The following is a 27,750-nucleotide window of genomic DNA, read 5'->3' as shown; positions in this document are numbered from 1 at the left end:
CATTCTCTCCCCCCCCCCCCCCCCCCCCCCACCAATTTTCGGATTTTAAAGAGCATAGTTGGACTATAGTTTTCTTTTCGAAAAGTGGTGTTATTTATTGGTCTCGCCTCAACAAACACTCTGCCCTACATAGTACGTTCTCATATAGCACCGCGCACACAAGTAGATCCTGTGAGCACTACGGCGCCTTCTTTCGTTTTAAAGAAAATCATTTATTTTCTTCTTTTTAGAGCATAATTATAGAAAGAATAGTTATTAAAACGTATTTTTATACATACTTTTTTTTTAGTCTACATCTTATAATTACATTGCGTCGCATCCAAATAAAATTATGCGTGTGTAATTATGCACGATTCGGCACCGGTGCTACTGGGAAAATTGAACTTTCGACACACATTATCTTCCTCAGACGGTATATAATTAACAAACCTCTCTCCATCGGTGTCATTTGACATCAGTGTCTGCTGTGTATAGATAAGTTCAAGAAAGCTTTAAACCTAATTTCTTTAAATTTTAAACCTGATCTAAAATCTATTTTTTTTTTAAAATGTCTCTGCTGAAAATCAGCCGCTTAGGCCTAAGTTTTACCGTGCCTGGATCTCCAACAACGGTAAAGTTAAAATTAATAGATCTAATAGATCAAATTATAATAATAAAACCCCTTATTTTATAACGGCAACAACAGTCGGCACGTAGATCTTGGCCTTTTTTTCGCATTGGCCGTTATTTTAAAAAATAAAAAAGTAAAATACCAACGACATTCTAATAACATTGCAATTAAATATTAAAGAAATATGAAAAAATAATAATATTGAGGCCTACGTATTATCTGAGGCGTACTGTCAAATTCCAAAAGGCTCGAAATTTTTTAAAAGGGAGCTCCTAACAACTGATAAATATTTTCATTGGGCATTTTTTCACCATCAAAGCCTAAATTTTATGTCTACGTATGAAGAAATCGAAATGGGGTCATCCATAAATGACGTCATGCTTTTTTTTTGACGATTTTTACCGCCCACCCAGCCCTCCGTCACACATTGTCACAAAAAGCCAGACCCCCTCCCCCACTCACTAAAATGACGTCACACCTCAGCCTACAACCCCCTTCAAAATTGCAGTTTGGGTTTGTCTTAAAATACGATATTTTTACAAAATCTTTCCGAACTCTGTCAACATAGAGTATTTTAATCAATTCATATTACAATTTATTAAAACAGTTTTCTAAAACGCGAAATAACGGCAAATTTTTTTATAATGCAAGCGTGTGACGTCACACCATTTGAACCCCTCCCCCTCTTCATACACCGTCACAAAATGACGAACCCTCCCCTTCACAAGTGTGACGTCATTTATGGACGACCCCAGTGGTAAAATGGAGAAATACCAACAAGTTTTTTTTTAAAAAAGATCAAAACACTACAGGGGGTCATCTATAAATGACGTCATGCATTTTTTGACGATTTTACCTCCCCCCCCCCTCCTGTCACACATCGTCACAAAAAGCCAGAGCCCCCTAAAATGACGTCACATTTCAGCCCGCTGCGACACAGCTAATGTACAAGGAGCTGCAAAAAGAAACCAGATATGTTGTTCCCATACAACTTGGCGTTGGTTGTGTGGAGAAAGGGTGCCTGATACATGGGGAACATCTGCGTGGCTCTTCTCAAGTCACTGCTCTGCCATTGCGCCTTGATTTCCAGGGTACAATTATCCAATCGTCTCTTAGACTATGGAGCCATTTACTTTTTTAATTTATATTGAAAATATGATATAGAACCTTCTATCTCCCCCCCCCCCCTTTCCGTTACGAAGTCGAGTGCGCTTTTCGGGCAATTTTCGTTGCACATTTTTCCTTTGCGCATTTTTTCTAGGAAATTACATGGCCACAGTCTAGCTGTGTACCAGATTAAAAAAAACCAATTTCAGTCACGATTAGAACGCCCGTTTTTTTCTATATGTTATTATTGCTTGAATGAAAGTATTATAAGAATATTTTACCTACTGCAACAGAATACGCATAAACAAAATTAGCCTCGCTATAATTAAAAGTTGGTAGTGCTTATCAGTGGCGTCGCTAGGTTTGGTGTCACCCGGTGCGCCACCTCATGTTGTCACCCCCCCTCTTAATTTTATCTGTAAATTAAATTTAGCAGTTGATGTCACCCCCCCCCACCCCGGTAAAAGCTTTAATACTAATGATGTTTATCTATAGTCATTTGTTAATACAGCTGGGTTAAGCATTGTTTTCTCTATAGTTTGCATGTTTACGTCATTGTGTCCACCCCACCCTCCCCCCTATCGGTGCTTATAATGGCCGCTGGAGTCTAAGTCAGAGGCGTAGCAACCCTTCCCGGCGCCCGGGGACAAAATGTTCGATTTGCACCCCCCCCCCTCAACCTTTCAATTTATTTTTCCAACCCATTTTGGCACCCCCTAAGGTCGGCGCCCGGGGACATATGTCGCCCCCCCCCTCGCTACGCTACTGGTCTAAGTCTCAGAAAAAAAAAGTTTCGAATAAGCCTAGATCTAGAATCTATAGTGGTTTTCTTTCAAATTTGATTTACTTGACCCTATGCCGGCCTAAGCCCTACTTTGAAGTCATAATAATGAGTACAGTTTGAATATCCACTTTAGCCATGCTAATGACAATTAAAGATAAATTAATATGTGCTTCTAAAAAGGAACATTAAAACATAGATCTGTGGTCATGATTTCATATGAATCAAAAATTGTATTATTCAAATGACTAAGTAATTGGTATTTAGTATTTAGTTTTCCCATACAAAGCGGAAATCATTCAGTGACGTCCCTTGTGGAGCCAATATCAACGTGAAACAGCTAGGTCTAAATTAAAGATTCTGTTATTCAGACTAAAGTAAAAATATTGCTATTTAAAATATAGAGTCTAGATCTAGATTGCTAGATCTTCAACATGACTACGCGGTCTTCGAAACTTGATTCAAAAAAGGTACCCTGCTCGTTAAAATTTTAATTAAAGTCTCTTTCAATAAAAGTCAACTCTTTGTTGTGAAATCTGGAAAATGTGATGTAGTTGTAGACTAAGAGTTAAGACTTAAGTTAAGACTCTGTACTAGTCTGTAGTGTAGACTAGACAGACTAGTCACTAGATAGACTACTGTTACTGTTGACTGAACAAATGAAACTGAAAGTGAGATAAACCAAAAGGAGAAAAAAGGGATAAGAATGGATTGGACCCAACCAAGAATCTTAGAATAGCCTTGATGTCTGATGAAGTTATACGAGAGGAGACCCATTGCCCATTAGGCCTATAATTTATAATAATTTAAAATCATTCACTGTGTAATAATGGCGACATAAACAAAGACTTACAAAGACATCTGGTATTCGATAGGCTAGCATACATTTTAGTTTATCAATAGAAGTGAAAATCAGTCAATAAAAAGCAAAAGGAGATGATGGATGGCTCTGATTGTAAAATCAGCTCTAATATTTTGCTTTAGCGTCATTGACAATATTTGGGAAATTCCAATTTTTACTAACTTCCGGTTTTAGTTTCATTATTTAAATCACTATTATTATGAGCATCCGGTTTGTTGAAATCAGAGATGCTTTCTTGGTCCCAAATAAAACCTTTTTGGGTCCGATTGTCGCGAAAAAATTTTGATATTCATATAGAAAAATGGTTGTTCTATTTGTGCCTTAAAACTTATTACTGTGCCATAAAATGCTATATCTGAAAAATTTGCTCAAACTTACCTTATTTTCAATGAAAAACTCCATAAAATAATAATCCATTGGAAAAAAAAACAACTTGTAAGTAAAAACGATGTCCATTTCTAGTTGTAAATCTATTAAAACCATGACAATAATCATTTGGGTTGTAGGAAAAAAATGTTTTTTTTGGAACTGCCCATCGCAAAAAACGCCGTAGCGCAAAATCACGGTATCGGCGAACAGCTCTCCTCGCCCGCGGCAAAGCGCGCGTCATGTCCATGTCCCTACATTTTACTCAGAAGAAAACTTCTTGATAATCACACAATATACTACCGATATACTTTATAATTTTATATAGTGATATGGTAGGGCCTATAGCATTGGAAATTATCTGACTGGTAAAGTTTGTTGAGTTTCGGCAATTTTTGTTGCTGTAAAGTGTAAACTAGTGTAAACCATAGTTGACAGTTGAAATAAAATTAATAAATGTTAGGCCTATAACTTAAAGTTTATTTGACAGAAAATTAGGCCCTAGCAACAATTATTAAATCTAGGGCCTAAATATTATTAATAAAGTTGAGTGTAGTAGGCCCTAATTGTTTTTTTTTTAAGAAAGACAGAAAAAAAACTTGCAGAAGATTTGCAGCAACCTGATCTAAGATCTATCTAGTAAAATAAAACGATCTGAAAACTAACCTATAGGTTAATATGTGGGGCTGTCAGAAAATTGATCACAGAATTCCTGTACAGGCAATCACTGTTAGTCTTATAAAAGTGAAACATCAGATTATAACTTAGGCTTGATGAAAATAAATAGAAAGGTATCCTTTAACTTAAAAAAATTATTTTCAAGTTCTCTGGATTTAAAACTTTTATAACATTGATTCTAAAAATATTAAATTTCTGAATTATTTTTAGGCTTAGGCCTAAAGTTTTTAAAAATAATTTTTACAGCCGCTCTGAAGTCAAAATATAAATTTTGTTTTTCCATGTCAACATCAATTACGATCAATATGATAGAAGATTCTTGTCAACTCTGTATTGTCCATTGAGATCAGACCAAAAAATAAAGTGAGAGTGATCTCCCTTAAACTTTCTCGTATATTCTTATATTACACCACGGGGATGGCATGCTTTTTAATAAGGTTTTACAAACTTAATCTTTTGATTTTTTTTCAGTACCATTCAATATGGCATGTAAAACAATTGAAATAAAAAGCAAATTTACCCATTTCAATCAAATAATAAGGGGTCTAGTTTTGAATGACTGGTTGATAGACTAGTACTAGATCTTCCAATTCGTCCAACATTTGAACAGTGATATGAAACAAATTAAAATTCAGCATGTAGGTTCATGCAAATTACTAATTGTTGGTGTTAGGCCTAAGCCTTCCTATTCTTGGCTTATTCAAACTGATGATGGGCTAGTAGTAGACAAACTATGTAGTAGCTACTAACACACTACACTACTAGTGGCTAGTTGCTAACCTTGAATCACAAAATTGATGTGTTTATTTATTAGCAATGTCACCTATAGGCCTAGTTGTTCTATTTTTTAATGACTGTTGACACCATTTGAGATAGTTTTTAATTTAATAAATTAAATTGTTTTTTTGTTAGAAATAAACAGGCTAATAGAAAACTAATCTAGCTGGAAAACATGTTGGTCTCTATAGGACTACCTAGGCAATCCCCATCTCCAGTAAATACTCACTAGCAACTGAATGTGATTTCATTTAAAAAAAACATACTATAAATATATAGGCTTATACCAATACATTTTTAGGTCCACTTCTGCCTACTGTTCTTTTGTATTTAAAACAACCTAAATTGTATATTCTACTCTGACCACATTTTTTCTATTATGTCACTAATTCTATATTTTGTCTCATTCAAAGGTTACTGAATTTATTGAAACTTTTAAAAAAGAGGTAAAAAAAACTGTATAATTATTAGTTGTTGATTGTTTTTTTTAAAAATTATTCTAAATCTTATTAAACTTAAACATAAACTTTACTTGGTAGGCCTAATTAAAATTAAATTATTACGTATTTTTGATTTTCAAAATTTTAAGTTGTAGTAAGCAATTATGAAAATCTTACATAGAAAATGTACGATATATTTTTCAGTCAGAGCAGCTTGTACGGGAAACTTTTCCTCAAAAAGTGTTAGAGATTGATAGCTTGTTCAAGGTTTGTTGAAATATACATTTTGTAGGCCAACTTAATTTCAATTGAAAATTTGTTTATTATAATAATATTAATTTTAATAATTAATTGATAAAACATTAAGCTAGATAAAAATTATTACTTTGGTAAGCTATGTTGAAATTGATTAAAGGATATTTTGAATAATATTACTTTTAGTTTGATTACAGACCATATAAATTTCTATTAAAAGTTAAGTATACTATTTTATAATGCAAGTGTTATAATATTCAGCAAGTGAAAGCAGAGGATCCTAAAGACTTGGAGCAGCTAGCAGATATCCCCTACCCTGTACCACTAGAAGAAACAAATAATGTCAACGATCCTTCAGGCGAGGTATTCACATGTAGACAATTTTTATTTACTTACGCTATTTAAATATTGTTTCCTTCTTTAGGTATAAAACGATTACAAGCTGTTTTTGACTGTTTATATTTTATTTCAAAGCCTGGAGCTAAAAAGAGAAAAATGGAGGATGATGCTACAAACAACCACAGTCCAAATGTTTTGGGTAAAAAGAAAACACCACTAGATTTATATTGGCAAACCATACTTTATGAATTCATATTTTAAAATATAACTGTAATAATAAAATAATAGTACTTTTCAATTATATATCTTATCAACTTTTAATTTAGACTGTCAATCAACTATTTTACTGTTATTATAATGTCTATTTCCACAGGTACACGTGTGCTAGTGTTTCCTGGTGGATCAATCCCTTACAACAAGTTTGTCCACAGCTATTGTGAAAAGGCTAAGCCGTTGATGCGAGGCCTTATGGAACATGCGAACATGGTTATTAGTATTTTTTAAAAAACTATCCAGTATCACCTTACTTTTTAAAATTGCGTGTATTAAAATACATTTTTTTTAATTTAGGTCAGAATGTGGATTAACTTCTTAATTCCAAAGATAGAAGATGGGAATAATTTTGGAGTCTCAATACAGGTTTGTTAAAGCTACCTCATAAATAAGTGTTTACTAATAATTTTTCTGTACTTGTAGAACAAAGTTTTTGCTTCTCACTGATGGATTAGTCAAGATTATACTAGACTTCAAAACAAGCAATGATCATGTTATTCACACTCATGGATGACATTGTAAACAAAATACTTTGTTTTCCCACCGCTCAGTGTAAACAAAATGCTTTATTTTTCTACTGCTGAGTGTAAACAAAATGCTTTATTTTTCTACTGCTGAGTGTAAACAAAATGCTTTGTTTTTCTACTGCTGAGTGTAAACAAAATGCTTTATTTTTCTACTGCTGAGTGTAAACAAAATGCTTTATTTTTCTACTGCTGAGTGTAAACAAAATGCTTTGTTTTTCTACTGCTGAGTGTAAACAAAATGCTTTATTTTTCTACTGCTGAGTGTAAACAAAATGCTTTATTTTTCTACTGCTGAGTGTAAACAAAATGCTTTATTTTTCTACTGCTGAGTGTAAACAAAATGCTTTATTTTCCTACTGCTGAGTGTAAACAAAATGCTTTGTTTTCCCACCGCTGACAGGAGGACGTGGTGGCTGAGGCAAGACAAGTTGAAAGTGAGGCTGCCAGTTACCTCGATCAGATATCCAGATATTATCTCCAGAGAGCACGCATCATCTCAAAAATAGCAAAATACCCACACATTGTAAGTGTTGTTCCCTTTGTACCCTCACATTGTAAGTGTTATATTATTTATACCCTCACATTGTAAGTGTTGTTCCATTTATACCCACACATTGTAAGCGTTGTTCCATTTATACCCACACATTGTAAGTGTTATTCCATTTATACCCACACATTGTAAGTGTTGTTCCATTTATACCCTCACATTGTGTTATTCCATTTATACCCTCACATTGTAAGTGTTATTCCATTTATACCCTCACATTGTGTTATTCCATTTATACCCTCACATTGTAAGTGTTATTCCATTTATACCCTCACATTGTAAGTGTTGTTCCATTTATACCCTCACATTGTAAGTGTTGTTCCATTTATACCCTCACATTGTGTTATTCCATTTATACCCTCACATTGTAAGTGTTATTCCATTTATACCCTCACATTGTAAGTGTTGTTCCATTTATACCCTCACATTGTAAGTGTTATTCCATTTATACCCTCACATTGTAAGTGTTATTCCATTTATACCCTCACATTGTAAGTGTTGTTCCATTTATACCCTCACATTGTGTTATTCCATTTATACCCTCACATTGTAAGTGTTGTTCCATTTATACCCTCACATTGTAAGTGTTATTCCATTTATACCCTCACATTGTAAGTGTTATTCCATTTATACCCACACATTGTAAGTGTTGTTCCATTTATACCCACACATTGTAAGTGTTGTTCCATTTATACCCTCACATTGTAAGTGTTGACCATTTATACCCTCACATTGTGTTATTCCATTTATACCCTCACATTGTAAGTGTTATTCCATTTATACCCTCACATTGTAAGTGTTGTTCCATTTATACCCTCACATTGTAAGTGTTGTTCCATTTATACCCTCACATTGTAAGTGTTGACCATTTATACCCTCACATTGTGTTATTCCATTTATACCCTCACATTGTAAGTGTTATTCCATTTATACCCTCACATTGTAAGTGTTGTTCCATTTATACCCTCACATTGTAAGTGTTGACCATTTATACCCTCACATTGTAAGTGTTATTCCATTTATACCCTCACATTGTAAGTGTTGTTCCATTTATACCCTCACATTGTAAGTGTTGACCATTTATACCCTCACATTGTAAGTGTTATTCCATTTATACCCTCACATTGTAAGTGTTGTTCCATTTATACCCTCACATTGTAAGTGTTGACCATTTATACCCTCACATTGTAAGTGTTATTCCATTTATACCCTCACATTGTAAGTGTTGTTCCATTTATACCCTCACATTGTGTTTTATTTTAAGATTTTTTTGTTTTCTTATTTTTATGCCCATTTTAAAACATTCTTATGCTGTTAGTTAATGTACAACCTTACACAGTCATTTACACTTTTGTTAATAGGAGGATTACAGACAATCCATTAAAGAGTTTGATGAAAGGCAAATGCTCAATCTGCAAAATGCTATTCTCGAAATGAGAAATCACTACGTAAGTAAATTGATTCACCTAAAGCATTTTACTGTTTAAAATTTTAGATGTATGTGTTCTACTTTATACGTTAAATTTTAATAACATTTAATTCAACTAAAGTGTACCCTGCAAATAATTTTCAGGCATCACTGCATGATATCATCATGAAGAATATTGACAAAATCAAGGTTCCAAGATCAGCCAATGCCCAGAATATGTATTGATTAAATCTTTTTGTGTTGATTTCTTGAACTGATTCATCGGATGGATACTGTTACTTCAGTTGTAAAATGGCATAGGATTCTAGTTTATATTTTGTAATAATATGGTATCCAGAAGTTTAATGTATGTCTTCATGGCTAAAATTTGTTGCAGCCATTTTATTAACAAAAATAACTTGTCACAAAGGGTGTTAAGTTGTTCTGATGGTCATTTTTTTTTCACAAATGGTTCAAGTCCTAGTAAATATTTAAATTTTTGAAAAAGACATTTCAAATCAGGTTTTTTTTTTTTTAAGGTACTGAGTTTTAGAGGTTAAACATGGCATTTTAAAATGTTGAAAATTATATTTGCATTTAAAAATGTTTAAAAAATATTTACAGTGTATGTTTACTGAACAGATGTATGTATAGGTATGTTTTAAACTGAAGAAAGCTAACAAAAACTTGTCAATAAAAAAAGTTAAAACATTTAATGATTTTGTTTACCAATAATAATTTTTTTTTCATGTTCAGTGAAACATTTATTGTAATTATTTGTTGTGTTCCTTCTGGTTAATTAAATATCAGGTAGTTGCTAATTCAATAAATTCGTCCTTAATCCACACTCACACACATTTACATTCATACCCATTTGAAAAGAAACATGACTTCATCCATTGAAAGGTGTGTAGACAAGAGGATAACATTGTTATAAATTCAATTCATGACTATGTACTGTTAAACAGCTTTTCTAAAACAAAAAATTAAAGCATTTATATTTAATACAGTTAACTGGAAGGATATTTTTAATGATTAAAAAATATTTTTTTATGCTATTCCAAGTTCTAGGTAAAACTTCAACTTGACTGTGAAGCAGGTTGTTAGTTGGAACTCAAGTTTTTGTACCATTAAAATGCTTATTGCATTAGTTGGAGATAAATTCATAGCACTTACCTGATTGGTAAACTTTTAGGATGGGAAAAGCAAAATTTTTGAATTTATAAATTAACTATATGACTTCTCAGTTAATACAATTAGACTTTGTAAGGGAATACAAATTTTTAAGTTTAATATATTTTGCATCCATTATTTTTCAAATTAAAAATTATCAAATACTTCAAGTATAAGTTTAAAAAGTAATTTCTCTACAGTTCTATAAGAGTTGAATATAACAGTTGAATACTTTGTACAAATAATTAAAAACTCTCAAATAAATAACATTAACAGTCAGTTTCAAATAAGTAAAATCATGATATAAACATTCTACCAAATCAAATGATATAAAATTGTGCTTGATGTTTGAATGTAATAATTAAACATGGATCAAATTAAAAATGTTATTGCACATCCTTTTCAAATTATTTCTTCATTAAGTCATAAATTTACATATTGGTTACATTTTATTTTTAGACAAAGTTAAAATGTAGTTGATAGTGCCACCTATTTATCAGGTTAAATAAATACAAAACTTTATACAAATACTAGGACTTATACATCAGTTTTTATATATTTACATAGAGAAAAACATAAAATAAACATTTTAAAATAGGTGAGACATTTTATATACCTCTCATTTCACCTTTTCTTTAGCTTTCTGGAAGCTAAGAATAGTTAAATTTATTATACTTGTCTGCTGATGAATTTAACTAACCAATAGTGAGTCTGCAGTTAGTTCTCAATTATTTTGGATCTTAGTATATTAAAGTGTAATCAGCTAATTATTGAATTAAAATGTGATTTTATGTGTAATTAAATTGAACACTTTTTCTGGGCCATGACCAGCGTTGCCTAGGGTTTTGACTGTCACACGGCTCTACAGAAACTTTCTGCCCGTCTATAGAAAGACTAATACAGTAGCCTGTGTGTAGCTCCATGATAGTGTCCTCCTGTGCATTATACATTTACATTGTGCAAACAATTCATAAACTAGACCAAGATATTTGGGATTAAAGATGGAAAAGGGTATTTTTATATAACTATTTGATTACTTTAATAACTGCAACCATTTGAAGATTAAATTATGGAGTATCAAAAATTTTACTAAGGTTTTGTATTCAGTATGTAGTTCTTAACTTCAACAGTTTAAAATCAGAATTATGTAGCTTTGAAGGTGATTCTTATCTCTAGTTTTAAAGATTTTTATATTTATGAAATCTTATGTTAGATTAAAGGAATATCATTATAAAAGTAAATAAATAATTGTAAACCAGCTTTTGAAAGTAAGAAAATAAAACAATCCTGCTTTCTTTGATAAAAGCCTAGGTTGTTCATGAAATCTCTTACATATTTTAGCGACCAAAGTTTTATATAAAAAAAAGCAAATTTGTTTTCTTTTATTACTTTCAGTGAATTTAAAAGTTTTTATATTTGTTCTGTTTTTCACTTTTTAAAATTCGTTCAAAATAATGTTGACACTTGATCTTTATAGGCTATGAATAAAAATATTTGCGTTATAATCAGACTAGTAGCTTGTGGTCTTTAAAAGACAGTCAACCTTGACTAAGAGTTCTTCCTCGAAGGTGAGTTGATCACACAGTGTTATCACCTCTTTAATTTTGGATGTATTATTTTTTTTTATTTAATCATAGTGACTAACATAATGTCTAATTAAACAAAAAAAAAAGTATGATAGAAGAATAAGGTTTCTGGAAAGTTTGAATGAAATCAGTGCATTAGAAGTGGGCTAAAATTGAGATACAAGATTTGCCACAAATGACAAATCCACAAACTGATGGGAACTAAGTAAAAGCTTATAAAAATACTAAAGAAGAGAAAATGTGTATACCTCTGTGTAAACCCACTGATTAGGTACTTGGTCGCAGTACTTCATGCGGAGCTCATACGTGCTACTATCATAGGTCAAACACGCCTGGTCTCTTCTGATCTGCTTCTCTTTACTTAAGAAAAAATGCTGCAACAGAGTTTTTTTTAATTTAAACAATTTCTAGACTAGCTGATAAATTAAATAGTTGGTTAAATGAGATTGCAGTCAAAGGGAAATAACCGTGTATAATATTGTGATGCAGTTTTTTCTTTTGATTACCTCCCCTACAATATTTTTTTATCGTTGCTTTTGATTGATACGAGAATTATTCGAGAATGCAAAAGATTGTTCTAAATATATAATTAACATATTTAATGCAAATATATACATAAATAGGAAAATATTTATAAACTGATGAACAATATCAGAAGTAAAAACACCATTTGATACATGTCTATTCATTCAACCGACGTGTTTCACTTACCTGGTGTTGTTCGAGGGGGTGACACGCCCTAACCGAGGCATCAGTCACTGACTGGCGAATGTCTCTGGTTATACACAATACTGGGTCGGCCACATTGGAGATCTGGAGAACAAGCACAGTTAATCACATCTTACTCAACAATAGTATTCTGGAAACCTAACATTCTTCTGGGTAGTCTTGCCTAATTAATTATTAATTAATTCTTAGCTAGGGCTACGTCTGGGTAGTTTCTTACAGTCCATTGAATATTTTAATTATACTTATTATTAACATATATATATATATATATATATATATATATATATATATATATATATATATATATACATACATACTGTTATTTAAAAATCCCACCCCTTTGGAAAGATCAGCCAATGACTCAAAAAAAAAACCGTTCCACTGAAGCAATGGACCTGTAAGCAAAGAGGAGGGGGGCATGTGGTGGACCTTACCCTGCCCGTGGCAGCTGTCTCCAGGGGGATGTACAGCTCTGGGTAGATCTCCTTGACGTACCAGTCAAACGACCGGCACTGCAGGCGCTCTCTCAAGGCTTTCCTCTCACTGATGTCTCCAATGTCCAGCGTTTGCTGAAAGAGGTGGTCAACAGAAAAGCTTAGAACTAGACCATGGGACATTTGGTCGACAGAAAACATAAAAACTAGACCATGGGTCATTCATGGGTCACTTGGTCAACAGAGAAGATAAGAACTAGACCATGGGACATTTGGTCAACAAAGAAGATAAGAACTAGACCATGGGACATTTGGTCGACAGAGAACATAAGAACTAGACCATGGACTTTTGGTAACAGAGAAGCTAAGAACTAGACCGTGGGACATTTGGTCGACAGAAAACATAAAAACTAGACCAAGGGTCATTCATGGGTCACTTGGTCAACAGAGAAGATAAGAACTAGACCATGGGACATTTGGTCAACAAAGAAGATAAGAACTAGACCATGGGACATTTGGTCGACAGAGAACATAAGAACTAGACCATGGACTTTTGGTAACAGAGAAGCTAAGAACTAGACCGTGGGACATTTGGTCGACAGAAAATATAAGAACTAGACCATGAGCTATTTTGTCAACAGAGAAGATAAGAACTAGACCATGGGCCATTTGGTCAACAGAGAATATAAGAACTAGACCATGGGCCATTTGGTCAACAGAGAATATAAGAACTAGACCATGGGTCATTTGGTCAACAGAGAATATAAGAACTAGACCATGGGTCATTTGGTCAACAGAGAATATAAGAACTAGACCATGGGCCATTTGGTCAACAGAGAATATAAGAACTAGACCATGGGTAATTTGGTCAACAGAGAATATAAGAACTAGACCATGGGCCATTTGGTCAACAGAGAATATAAGAACTAGACCATGGGCTATTTTGTCAACAGAGAATATAAGAACTAGACCATGGGTCATTTTGGTCAACAGAGAATATAAGAACTAGACCATGTGCTATTTTGTCAACAGAGAATATAAGAACTAGAACATGGGCTATTTTGTCAACAGAGAATATAAGAACTAGACCATGTGCTATTTTGTCAACAGAGAATATAAGAACTAGACCATGATGCTATTTTGTCAGATATAAATCGTTGTATAATGTATACTAAAGTCAACAATTCCCACTTTTTGCCACAAGAAGCTTTTATTTTCATTTGGCGACATTTCAAACTACCACCGTCTATTATAGACAACAGCAAGTTAATAAAATTCAACATAACGCCAGGCAGCCAGCGCTTGATGCAGTCATTTCAACATTTTAAAAATAGCGTGGACATCTTTTGTTGAATCCATGACGAGGAACATTTAGCAAAACTGATTATAAAGACTATCTAAAAATAGGTTTGCACTTAATTCACAAATAAATATTATATCAGCGTTGAAAGCAAGTAAGCCCCACACTAAAATGTTCGTTTGATAAACATTACACACACGTCATTATAAATTTGGTAGATTTTAATTTTCAGTATGTTTTGATCAGCGTGTGACGAAATTATTGTATACTTAAGTTTGTAATAGGTAATTTTAAAAAAATAACAAGTATGAAAGAGTTTTGTTGGTTGTTGGTATTTGTTTCGTACCTGTAAATCCGAGATGCGTTCATAGTAAACTTTTTTATATTCATCCAACCAAACCTCGGCCACCCGCAGACAGTTCCTCTGGAGGGTGAAGGTCGAGTTTTCACCCCAGCTGTAGGGGAAGGCGGGGCGGTACATGTGACCCACGTGTGAGCAGGGGATCATCTCCACACGACCCCCACACATCCAGGTCTGATAGAGGAGAAGATACCACGTTCATTGATTAGCCCTACACACACGTGTATAGTTCTAAAGCTAGATAGAATCTCCAGTCACAATACTTTCAATGTTGGTGTCGATGATACCCTCACCAAGGGTTAAGATAGATATTTTGTCACTTATGAAATGTCTATATAGGTTTATGTGAGTATAGTAGTGTAGTAGGTTTATAGTGTGTGTAGTAAGTTTACTGAGTGTGTGTAGTAGGTTTATAGTGTGTGTGTGTGTGTGTAATAGGTTACTGAGTGTGTGTGGACGGATAAATGTGATCCAAGAAAATGTTTTTTAAAACTTCTCAGTTTTTACTAAAAGTATTTTATACATTAAACTTTTTAATAAAAGAGTTCTACTCAATCTTTTTTTCTGTGAATTTTTCCGGTAAGTATTTTCTTTTGTGACACCTTTTCCTGTGACTTTTTTTTTCCGCTCACAGTATCAACACTGTAGAGATCTGAGAATGTGGTCTGATTAAGTTTTGATGTTTCTACTTGCCTTAAAAGACAGCTCGAGATTTTCACATCCCCAAATGTCAAGGCCAGGGTCATATCGGCCAAGTTTTTCAAACGTCTGCTTAGAAACAGCAAAACAACAGCCCAGATGTGTCGGGGTCCTGGAGCAAGAGCACAACAAAATGTTTGGGTTATAAACACATGAGGCGGGTTATAAGCACATGAGGCGGGTTAAAAACACATGAGGCGGGTTATAAACACATGAGGCAGCACATCCACATGCTAATATAACGGGCCAGATTAGAGCATTACATAGAAATTCTATTGGGATGTTCAGAAGCCTAAAATGTATATAAACAAATCACAGTATTTAACAGGACAGGGCAAGGCGAATTAATATGAAATCTGCTGATCTGGCTCATCGCTTCTTTGACTTTATGGACTTGTTTCAAAACAAAACATGGCTCACTCGACGGCTCGTTTCTAAAAATAAATAACCTCCTATGTTAGGGCACACGTGTGTCGTAGTAAAACTGTATTTAACATCAGTGGATTGGTAGGTTCGGATCCAGTGTTTCTTTCAGACTTTTTTCTCAGGGGAGGGGGGGGGGCACTAAGTTTTCGGGGAGGGGGAGGCTAAATTTTCCCGAGTGGGGGGGGGGGGGTGGGGAGGGGGGGGCGGACCCTGGTAAAAGTTGTATTTTCTATATATTTCCCTTCTCAGCCTCCACCCCCCCCCCTCTCGAAAAGATGCCCGAAAGAAACTCTGTTCAGATCCCGTTTGGCTAAAACTGCTTTGTCTTAACTCGGACTAGATCTGTACCAGTGTCTACCCTTGGCATTGATAAAACATGATTTGATATGAACATCATAAGACATTCAGCATGATATCAACACTTCTTACTATATTTAAGTGAAGGACATGCACAATAAGATGATAATATCTGACAATTTTTGACAGAGACAAAACTTACTTGACTGGGTCAGCGTAACTTTTTCTCTCAACGCCATCTGGAGGGGGAGGGGGCATAATCCAGTTGTAGTTCATATCAAAATCAAACCCGCCTCTCTCCTGCTCAAAGTTGGCCTTGAACTCGTACTAGAAGTACAACATTGTCAATTATTTTATCATTATCTTTAATTACTGTAAAATTATTTTTCATGAATTTCACCATTATTACTAATTAAATGACCGCCTTAAAAATGAAAATGCTGCTAGAAATGATGGTATAGTTTATGCTTGTCATCTTTATCTGGATGTTAAACCTTAAACCTACCTGTCATCTAACCCTAAACCCTACATGTCATCTAAACCTAAAACATACATGTCATTTAAACCTGAAACCTACCTGTCATCTAAACCTAAAACCTACCTGTCATCTAAACCTAAAACCCATCTGTCATCTAAACCTAAAACCTAGCTGTCATAAGTTGACAACCTGACACTGGATGTTAAACCTAAAACCTACCTGTCATCTGCTTGACCTTTGGCCACCAAAACTTGAACGCTAAACCTACCTGTCAAACACCGGATGTTAAACCTTAAACCTCAAACCTATTTGACCTTTGGCCACCAAAACTTGAAGGCTAAACCTACCTGGAACGTGTCCCAGTTGATGCGGTCTGTGGTCGGGATGGCCAGGACCGTGTCGTCCTCCTTGATACGCTGCAGGAGCGGCTCCAGCCAGCCTGGGGAGGGGATAATGCCGGCAGCATGAGACTGGTAGCCGGCACACGGTGATGGGGACAGGTAGCCGGCACACGGTGATGGGGACAGGTAGCCGGCATACGGTAATGGGGACAGGTAGCCGGCACACGGTGATGGGGACAGGTAGCCGGCATACGGTAATGGGGACAGGTAGCCGGCATACGGTAATGGGGACAGGTAGCCGGCATACGGTAATGGGGACAGGTAGCCGGCATACGGTAATGGGGACAGGTAGCCGGCATACGGTAATGGGGACAGGTAGCCGGCACACGGTGATGGGGATAAGTAGCCGGCACACGGTGATGGGGGCAAGTAGCCGGCACACGGTAATGGGGACAGGTAGCCGGCACACGGTAATGGGACAATGCCGGCACACGGTAATGGGACAAAGCCGGCACACGGTAATGGGACAACCCACACAACAATGGGTGATGGTTTTTCCTAACTAGCGTTATACCCAGGTCAATGTAAGTTAACGATGAAGTTCCCTTTTCGAACCTGACCGTCCATGGTGCAAGTGAAGTAGAGTTCACCTGTTTCTGTGACCTCGGCATAAGAAGGGATAGTTTGGTCATCACTATGTTCAGCCGCATTTACTTCCCTTACTGTTAGGTACTTATCAGAGCTAGGTGGACTCAGCGACATTCATCTTACTTAAACCTGCATTCAAACTCGAGACTTTTGGATTAGCAGTCTAGCGCTCTATCGCCAGGCCACAGCAGCTTATCACACCCACAAGAACATGGAGGAAGTGTTTACCTGTGGTGACCTCACAATGAGCGTCCAGGAAAACAGCGATGGGCGCGGTCACGTGATCAAAACCAATCATGCGTGCCTCGATCAGACCCTGCCTCCTGGGTAGTCGGACCAGCTTCACTTTGCCGCCAAATATCTTCAGGTAATTCTCTAGGGGAGGTCCCAAAAACTCTGGAAACATGTAAACAAAACGAGTCAGATGTAAACATACACGAGTTTGATGTAAACACATGTAGTCGTTGTCAACAAATTCAGTAGAGGCGCAATGTTTTGTTCAAAACTTGAAAAAAAACCCACATAAATTAACGTTTAATAGCTCAAGATGGTGCAAAGTTTATCTGTTTCTTACTCAAACTTGCCAAGTATTCAATAGAGCTAGGCGAACTCAATAAACCTCTGCGGACTCGTGCAATGAACTGAACACGGGATTCGAACTTTCAAGTTCTACAACTCGACCACATTCCCCCACAACATAACAAGGTAAGTGCTCTTAAATATCCACATCAACCAGCGTCTTGCCTGATGTATCAGTCAACGTTAACCAATCAATGCCAGCCAAATCTTTATTTGTGTACGTAACCTTTAACCCCAATGACGTATTAAAAACGCTGACTGACCTTTGTCTGAAGCGTCATCCACCAGGACGACCTCTGTGATGAGGTGGTCAGGGCCAGCGTCCAGGATACTGAAGACGGTTCTCATCAAGACTGACCACAGCTCATTGTAGAAGATGATGACCACCCCGGCTTTGGGTAAACTTTGGCTCTCGTAGATAATGCCGCTACACCTGGGGTCAGGTACAGAATTACATTCAGATTAGGTTCTAATTCAGGTTAGGTTCTAATTCTGATTAGGTTCTAATTCAGGTTAGGTTCTAATTCAGGTTAGGTTCTAATTCAGGTTAGGTTCTAATTCAGGTTAGGTTCTAATTCAGGTTAGGTTCTAATTCAGGTTAGGTTCTAATTCTGATTAGGTTCTAATTCAGGTTAGGTTCTAATTCAGGTTAGGTTCTAATTCTGATTAGGTTCTAATTCAGGTTAGGTTCTAATTCTGATTAGGTTCTAATTCAGGTTAGGTTCTAATTCAGGTTAGGTTCTAATTCTGATTAGGTTCTAATTCAGGTTAGGTTCTAATTCAGATTAGGTTCTAATTCAGGTTAGGTTCTAATTCTGATTAGGTTCTAATTCAGGTTAGGTTCTAATTCAGGTTAGGTTCTAATTCTGATTAGGTTCTAATTCAGGTAAGGTTCTAATTCAGATTAGGTTCTAATTCAGTTTAGGTTCTAATTCTGATTAGGTTCTAATTCAGGTTAGGTTCTAATTCAGATTAGGTTCTAATTCTGATTAGGTTCTAATTCAGATTAGGTTCTAATTCAGATTTGGTTCTAATTCTGATTAGGCTTTAATTTAGATTAGGTTCTAATTCAGATTAGGTTCTAATTCAGATTAGGTTCTAATTCTGATTAGGTTTTAATTTAGATTAGGTTCTAATTCAGATTAGGTTCTAATTCAGATTAGGTTCTAATTCTGATTAGGTTTTAATTTAGATTAGGTTCTAATTCAGATTAGGTTCTAATTCAGATTAGGTTCTAATTCAGATTAGGTTCTAATTCAGATTAGGTTCTAATTCAGATTAGGTTCTAGTTCAGAATAGGTTCTAATTCTGATTAGGTTCTAATTCTGATTAGGTTCTAATTCTGATTAGGTTCTAATTCTGATTAGGTTTTAATTTAGATTAGGTTCTAATTCAGATTAGGTTCTAATTCAGATTAGGTTCTAATTCTGATTAGGTTCTAATTCTGATTAGGTTCTAATTCTGATTAGGTTCTAATTCTGATTAGGTTCTAATTCTGATTAGGTTCTAATTCTGATTAGGTTCTAATTCAGATTTACATTCAGATTATGTTCAAATTCAGATTATGTTCAAGTAATACATTGTACATAACAATAACACTATAAACCTAATTAATATAAACCTAATTATTTCCATCAGAACACGTCATAAACCTAATTATTATAAACCTACTTACTACATCTCTTATTATTTCCCCCGGAACTAACCATAAACCTAATAGTTTTCATTTAAACCTACCATAAAAGTCATAATCATAATTATTTCCATCAAAACCTACTATAAACAATTATATTCATCAAAACTTATTATAAACCTAATTATTATAAACCTCATTATTATAAACCTCATTATTATAAACCTCATTATTATAAACCTAATTATTTCCACGAAAACTATTATATTCATCAAAACCCTTTATAACCCTAATTATGATAAACCTCATTATTATAAACCTAATTAATTACACGAAAACCTAGCATAAACCTAATAGAAACTTACTCTGGCAGGTCAACACGAATCTCTCTTCTGAGTGGGATTCGATCGCTGGCCAGTTGGTTTACTTTATAATTCTTGTACCCCTGATCAAAGATGACCTTTTCTCTCGGGTCAAGGCCAGACGGGTCAATCTTGAGTGGAGCACCGCCGTACCCTAAGGGCAAAAAGTTCAGCTCTCAATTTGACTTGTTTGATAGGGAATTAATCCTGACATATGCTGGGAAGTAAACCTGGCATTAACATGGAACTAAACCTGGCATTTACAGGGAACTAAACCTGGCATTTACAGGGAACTAAACCTGGCATTTACAGGGAACTAAACCTGACATTTGTAGGGAACTAAACCTGGCATTTACAGGGAACTAAACCTGGCATTTACAGGGAACTAAACCTGGCATTTACAGGGAACTAAACCTGACATTTGTAGGGAACTAAATCTGGCATTTACAGGGAACTAAACCTGATATATGCAGGGAACTAAACCTGATATTTGCAGGGAACAAAACCTGGCATTGCAGGGAACTAAACTAAGCATTTGCTGGGAACTAATCCTGGCATTTACAGTGAACTAATCCTGGCATTTACAGTGAACTAATCCTGACATTTACAGTGAAAAAATCCTGTCATTTACAGTGAACTAATCCTGACATTTACAGTGAACTAATCCTGACATTTACAGTGAAAAAATCCTGTCATTTACAGTGAACTAATCCTGGCATTTACAGTGAACTAATCCTGGCATTTACAGTGAACTAATCCTGGCATTTACAGTGAACTAATCCTGGCATTTACAGTGAAAAAATCCTGTCATTTACAGTGAACTAATCCTGACATTTACAGTGAACTAATCCTGACATTTACAGTGTAAAAATCCTGTCATTTACAGTGAACTAATCCTGACATTTACAGTGAACTATACATTGAATGTTGTAGTGACGCAGGGCTCTGGGTGGGACGTACCGTAGTCTGACGGCACGGCCTTAGGTGGCCAGGCTGCCTTCAGCGTGTCGGCCGTCCGGAGAGTCTCTTGTCGCACCATCAGGTCAGGCTCGGCTAGGTGAGACGTGAGGTTTAGGAGGACAGCGATGTCGTGTCGCATGGCCTTGTTTTGGGACATCTGGACGACCATTTGCTATAGACGGGGTAGGAGGAGGAGGAAAGGAAAAAAGTTACATTAGTTTTTAATTATTTTTTTATTTTACCTAATTTTTACAACGAGTGTGTTGTCATGACATCACTATCTTGTGTCAGAAAGTATAATCGTGGCAGTGATCTTGTGTCAGAAAGTATAATCTTGGCAGTGATCTTGTGTCAGAAAGTATAATCTTGGCAGTGATCTTGTGTCAGAAAGTATAATCTTGGCAGTGATCTTGTGTCAGAAAGTATGATCTTGGCAGTGATCTTGTGTCAGAAAGTATAATCTTGGCAGTGATCTTGTGTCAGAAAGTATAATCGTGGCAGTGATCTTGTGTCAGAAAGTATAATCTTGGCAGTGATCTTGTGTCAGAAAGTATAATCTTGGCAGTGATCTTGTGTCAGAAAGTATAATCTTGGCAGTGATCTTGTGTCAGAAAGTATGATCTTGGCAGTGATCTTGTGTCAGAAAGTATGATCTTGGCAGTGATCTTGTGTCAGAAAGTATGATCTTGGCAGTGATCTTGTGTCAGAAAGTATGATCTTGGCAGTGATCTTGTGTCAGAAAGTATGATCTTGGCAGTGATCTTGTGTCAGAAAGTATGATCTTGGCAGTGCCGACGCCAGGTAATTTAGCGCCCTGGGCAAAACTTATTAAAACACCCCCTTTCACACAAATTAATTACTAAAACATATGTCTAAGAAAACGATTAATTAACAGTGACATTAATTTACTACTATCAGTTGCATACAAGTTATAAGTAGACATCAAAATCAAATTTTACTTGCCTCCTTCGTCTCAAAAGTTTATACTAATTCCTTCAATTCCAGTTAGCAAGCGTAATCACATTTTATTGAAATTGTCCACGAGTCTACTTTGTACTTTACGACATAGCCCTCCCCCTTTAGAACATTTTAAGTGCTCCCCCCCCCCCCGCTCCCGGGAGAAAAAAGTCTGGGAAAAAAAACACAAAAAATGTTCTTGTAGTGTTAGGCTCTCTGCAGTCCTCGCAAGGTGAGTTCCAAACAGTGTTTCTTCCAGACTTTTTTCCCCGGGGGCACTTGATATTTTGGGAGGGGGGGGGCGACTAAAATTTTCGGGGAAAGGGGGGGGGTGGACACTGTTTAAAGTATATATTTTCTCTATATATATTCCATTTCGTTCGGGGGGGGGGGGCGATATACGCCGACAAACTATTTTGTTTAGAACTTAATTTAATCTCTATATAATTTATATAATCGCAAATAATAAGTAAAAGTTGTATTTAAATGTAAGCGGACAACCTAAGTTGCAGGAATTTGAAATGAATGTAAAGTTAAGCAACGAATTATCTCCCATTTGAAAATCCAAATACCAAAATATCATCCAAGGGAAATAGCTTTCACAAGAATAGCTAAATTAACCAAGTGTAACTAAGACATGCTTGAAAAACACAATAAAACGCTCTAAATTTCATTACGTAATAATTATAACAAATCTTTTATATTAGCTATGTAACCTTGTGAAAAGAATATATTTTACCTATTGAATACTTAACTGCAGGTTTTGTTTGAAAGTCTAAAAAGTGCACCTTTTTATAACATACTTCTATTCAATTTTGATGACGTATATTGTATTTTAGTTGAGTTTAACAAAGTATTGTAGAAATTTTTGGATCCCCTAAATAAAGGGACGCCTTTAAAAAAAATCAAACACGGGTAACTGTATTAGATTAGACATTGCTAGAACGATTGATTAAATATAAAAAAAAAATATAATTTGAAAAAACAAAGCTTTACCCTTAGTTATAAATTCCATCCTATTTAATATATATTAATACTTTAAGAGTGGTAATATAGATTCCTAAAAAACTAAAGATTTTTCAACTAGAGAACGCCTACCTTTCTTTGTAGTGTGTTCCGTACTGAATTGAAATATCTAACTTACGATAAACTCGACTACTACATTCACAACACATATCAAACATCGATACCTAAACAGAACTAGACTCGATGCTACAGAATTACGACACCAACTCGTTTAACTTCACCAAGCTCTACAAACGGTACTCCCAATCAACAACGATTTCACTGGACCTACTACTACACTTTAACAGTCAATATAATTCGATACCTTAACACCACAAGAATCAATACTCCCGAAATACGACACTTTAACACTTCGATACTTTATACCTAAGAAACCATATCAGCAACAGCCTTCCGCCGTTACTCCAAAATCTAAACGATTCATCAAAACTTACCAAACAAGTACAATACTTTGAACACCCCGCCATTACAAAACTCTATACAACAGGACAGATTTCTAATTCAAAGACAGAGAAAACGAGACTTACAAGCCCTATTAAAATAAGATAACCGTTTGAAATGTTCGAAATTTAAATTACGAACTTATTTAATCGTTTTCTACATCAATTATGTTACACCAAATCAAAAAGACAAAGTGACTGGTAAAAGCGCCCCGACAGACAGACAGACAGACAGACAGACAGACAGACAGACAGACAGACAGACAGACAGACAGACAGACAGACAGACAGACAGACAGACAGACAGACAGACAGACAGACAGACAGACAGACAGACAGACAGACAGACAGACAGACAGACAGACAGACAGACAGACAGACAGACAGACAGACAGACAGACAGACAGACAGACAGACAGACAGACAGACAGACAGACAGACAGACAGACAGACAGACAGACAGACAGACAGACAGACAGACAGACAGACAGACAGACAGACAGACAGACAGACAGACAGACAGACAGACTGACAGACACACAAACACAGACACACAAACACAGACACTGACACACACAGGCGCACACATACACACTCACACAGTTATATTTCTTACTATAAAAGTTCCGCTCAATCCCCCACCCCACCCCACTCCACACAACATCACCCCACGATACTATTAGTTAATTACAAATAGCCCAGGGACCAAAGACAACGTCGGGGATGAATGGCTTCAGTGGGAAACATTACACCTGACTTGGTTGGTGATACTATTTATAGATTGTGAGGGTGTGACCCGGGCAGTTTTAGGAGATAGAATCTGCTGTCGAAAGCTATTTATAGCCTTGGGATTAGCTCATGTGACTCGATCCCAAGAATAGTATCGTTGGGCAGGGGAGGATGGGATTATTGGGGTCATTGTGCTCGTGTGACCCATAGACTCCTCGGCCAACTCTTGATATTTACTGCTAGTGAGCGTCGTCCAGAATTGGCGTCACTCACGTGGTGGAGGGGGGGGGGTGATTTTTTTTACAATAAGTTACTATGGAGAAGATGTAAAATCTGCCAATTATCGATAAAATTATGCTTGTCTTAGGTTGTTTTTAGCGCAATTTCCATTCTGGAGAATTGCGTTTATTAACCCGTCATTTCTGGATGTATGAATGTATGAATGAATGGATGGATCGATGGATGTATGTGTGTCCGCAGCTTTAAGTCGTATCTCCTCTTCAACGAAGCAATATCGATGACTAGTTCCAAAAGCAATTATGTTAAGCAAGTTACGAGGATGAACATAGGCCATACAAATTCCGGGTTTCTTTCATGGATTTCCCGGAAAAGCCAAAAAACCTATTTAAAAAAGCAGTTTTTGGCCCATATCTCGGCAACCAGACCACTTAGCGATTTGAAATATGTACCAATCGATTCCTGCCATAATTTAGAACAATATTGCCGAAGAAAGTTTTCAAAAATATCCTTTCGTTCGGTCACAACAAAAATTTTGAATTAATTAAAATTTGGACCGAATTAGTAGGCATTTTATGCAACCACACCACACGCGTCATCACGTTCAATAGCTGCGCCATCACGTTCAATGGCTGCGACGTCACGTTCGGTAGCTGGGCGCGCAATGGTTTTTAGTCATGTTACTCTATTGTAAATAAAACATGTAAAATACTGAAAAAAAATTAATAAAAAACGTTTTAATAACTAACCAATGGTTTTACTAACCCTGCTCTTGATTTACGCTACGACAGAGCTATTTTTAGATAACACAAGGAAATTGCGCTAAAATTGTCACTAGACTTTTTTTAATTACTTGTTTTTACGATGCTAAACGATAAGCTGGTGGCGGAGGGGGGGGGGGTGGGTAAAAATAGATTAAAATTGCTTGTCCTCTAAATTGTATTTTAAAGACACTTCAAGAATATTCTAATTCAAAAATTTCTTTAAAATTATAAATATGTTGTTTTAGATTTATTTTTTAAATTAGAGAAGTATAAACATGTTGTTTTAACTTTTGCACGATTGGCTAAAAAATAAGGGAAGTCAATCCTTTGTCTTGTGTAGGCTATGACCCTCATCAATTTGAGCCCGAATGTTTATTTACAGTGCAGATGGACACCTTTATTCTTACCTTCATTAAGTTTCTGTCTGCTGCCAGTTGGGACATCAGGTGCGCCCCAGACATGTTGACCCTGTCATTGAACTCCCGAGCCCTCACATCTCCCGTGACCTCTGACCCGAATGACGTCAGGTTGCCCGCGTACAGTGACAACACAATAGCGAAACTCCAAAGGGCAGTCACTACCATCAACATCCGGAACACCTTGCTATGGGGCCGCATCTCTCTAAAATAACAATTTAAAACAACATTTTGATTAGGTTAAATTGATAAATGCCCAAAAGATTCGGCCAAGATTCTAAAATTAATTTTAGTTTTGGCGCGTATGTGTGAATATGCTTTTAATCATTTACAAGCCACACACGTTTATTTAAAAAAAAAAAACACACCAAAATATGAGGTTTTCTCGAGAATTAGGGAGGTCGTCCATAAATGACGTCACACTCGTAGGGGGAGGGGGGGGGGGGGTCCGTAATTTTGTGACGGTGTGTGATGAGGGGGAGGGGGGGGGGTCAGATAGTGTGACGTCACTTTTTTGCATTATAAAAAAAGCAATGTTAGAAAACGAGTTTTAGCTCTTATTTCGCGTTTTAGAAAACGGTTTTAATAAATTGTAATAGGAATTAATCAAAAGACTCTTTGTTGAAATAGTTCTGACAAGATTTCGGAAAAAATATCGATGTTTTAAGAAAAATTCAACAGCAGTTTTGAGGGGGGTTGTAGGCTGAGGTGTGACGTCATTTTGGGGTGGGGGGTCTGGCTTTTTGTGACGACGTGTGACGGAGGGGAGGTAAAAATCGTCCAAAAAAAGCGTGACGTCATTTATGGATGACCCCTTAGCCAAAGTAGCCTATGTTACTGCCAAAGTAAGAATAATTTTTCAAGCTTAAAGAATCGAATTGTTTGTAATGTTATTAGAGTTCTGGTTTTACATTGCCTACACTCGTTAACTTGTGGAAAGAATCTCTTGAAAAGAGATGGAGGTAACACTGGTTTCATTATTTACACAGACCTGCTACAAGTTTATGTAGCCTAAAACTGGTTTCATTATTTACACAGACCTGCTACAAGTTTATGTAGCCTAAAACTGGTTTCATTATTTACACAGACCTGCTACAAGTTTATGTAGCCTAAAACTGGTTTCATTATTTACACAGACCTGCTACAAGTTTATGTAGCCTAAAACTGGTTTCATTATTTACACAGACCTGCTACAAGTTTATGTAGCCTAAAACTGGTTTCATTATTTACACAGACCTGCTAGAAGTTTATGCAGCCGAGCACTGGCTTCATTATTTACACAGACCTGCTATTTTTTTTTAGATAACGGATTTAACAAGTCATACACGCTTGAGATTAATTAGAAATGTTTGTTTAATTTCGTTGTAAGAAAGAAATCTTTGCTTTGTTCATTATAAACGTAAGTTCTTTGATTTGGCAAATAAAATATAATTAGATAAAAGTATCATGTGCTGTAGGGTATCTGGTCGAACTGTCACGCATACGTTTAGATTTGCTTGCGTGCAAACACACACGCGAAGTATGAACAGTCAGCTGTATAGAATTCGCAGGTTTTTTTAATCAACTTTTAAACCATTTTCGGTAATCGGAAAAGGAACTTTACTCTATTTCCGGGTGAATACGATAACCGGAGTACTGTTTCAGTTAGGTAGAAAACAAATTTCATATATAAGTATGCGATCTTCTACTTGGATTATTTTCAATTTTTAAAATTACTTCCGATTTACGGTAGTAATAGTTTACTCTATTTTCGGTCTCTAATATACCGATAACTTGAGCACCGCTTCGTACATGGATATAATATATAATATATTGTGAGTGATTTCAGGTGACCGGAAGTGGTATTGTAAGCAAATTTCCGACTTCTAAAGACCCTATACGAATTTGATAATTTTTTTTCGTACTTTTCAAAGCAGCATTTTGTAATAAATTTTCGCCTCTATATGTAGCGATTTGTTTCATCACAAACGTGTATGTTCCTATAGACAAATGGCATCCCAGCTTTTGTGTCTTATGTTTATAAAAGAGTTTACGAGAACGTTCAGGGGAGATCACTCCCGCTTTATTTTAATTAAAATTTTTAAAAAGATTAGAAAAATATTTCTTTTACCTTAGCCACTCACGGTGTAGAGCGACAGGGCACATCCTAGACCAACTGTGTTCCAACGATGTTACAATTGTATTCCACAGGTACAGAACGTAAAA

General features: G+C 35.8%; 2 protein-coding genes across 3 annotated transcripts; one reads left to right on the top strand and one right to left on the bottom strand.

Moving 5' to 3' along the window:
• The first annotated feature begins 428 nt into the window (after window positions 1-428).
• Window positions 429-9,686, top strand: LOC131943345 (proteasome activator complex subunit 3). 2 transcript variants are annotated; one of them, XM_059303414.1, is made up of 10 exons: window positions 429-610; window positions 5,595-5,627; window positions 5,826-5,888; window positions 6,138-6,239; window positions 6,351-6,414; window positions 6,589-6,701; window positions 6,786-6,854; window positions 7,416-7,538; window positions 8,924-9,010; window positions 9,136-9,686. In XM_059303414.1, exons 1-10 carry the CDS (start codon window positions 548-550, stop codon window positions 9,214-9,216), a joined length of 798 nt encoding a protein of 265 aa, XP_059159397.1. In that variant the 5' UTR covers window positions 429-547; the 3' UTR covers window positions 9,217-9,686. The 2 variants fall into 2 exon arrangements, with proteins under 2 accessions (XP_059159397.1, XP_059159398.1); XM_059303415.1 differs by lacking the exon at window positions 429-610 and adding an exon at window positions 2,791-2,968.
• Window positions 9,687-12,136: 2,450 nt separating this feature from the next.
• Window positions 12,137-27,750, bottom strand: LOC131943318 (polypeptide N-acetylgalactosaminyltransferase 5). The gene is made up of 14 exons (XM_059303357.1): window positions 27,656-27,750; window positions 25,537-25,750; window positions 20,977-21,148; window positions 20,020-20,170; window positions 18,285-18,454; window positions 17,671-17,838; window positions 16,801-16,892; window positions 16,178-16,302; window positions 15,247-15,364; window positions 14,539-14,727; window positions 13,424-13,897; window positions 12,893-13,027; window positions 12,441-12,542; window positions 12,137-12,145 (listed from the first exon to the last, which is right to left on the bottom strand). Exons 1-14 carry the CDS (start codon window positions 27,688-27,690, stop codon window positions 12,137-12,139), a joined length of 2,154 nt encoding a protein of 717 aa, XP_059159340.1. The 5' UTR covers window positions 27,691-27,750.

This window comes from Physella acuta, unplaced genomic scaffold (genome assembly GCF_028476545.2).
Source record: "Physella acuta isolate Inbredline_101_S28 unplaced genomic scaffold, ASM2847654v3 ptg000453l, whole genome shotgun sequence".
Lineage (NCBI taxonomy): Eukaryota > Metazoa > Mollusca > Gastropoda > Physidae > Physella > Physella acuta.
This window is presented reverse-complemented; position numbering and strand designations above follow the sequence as displayed.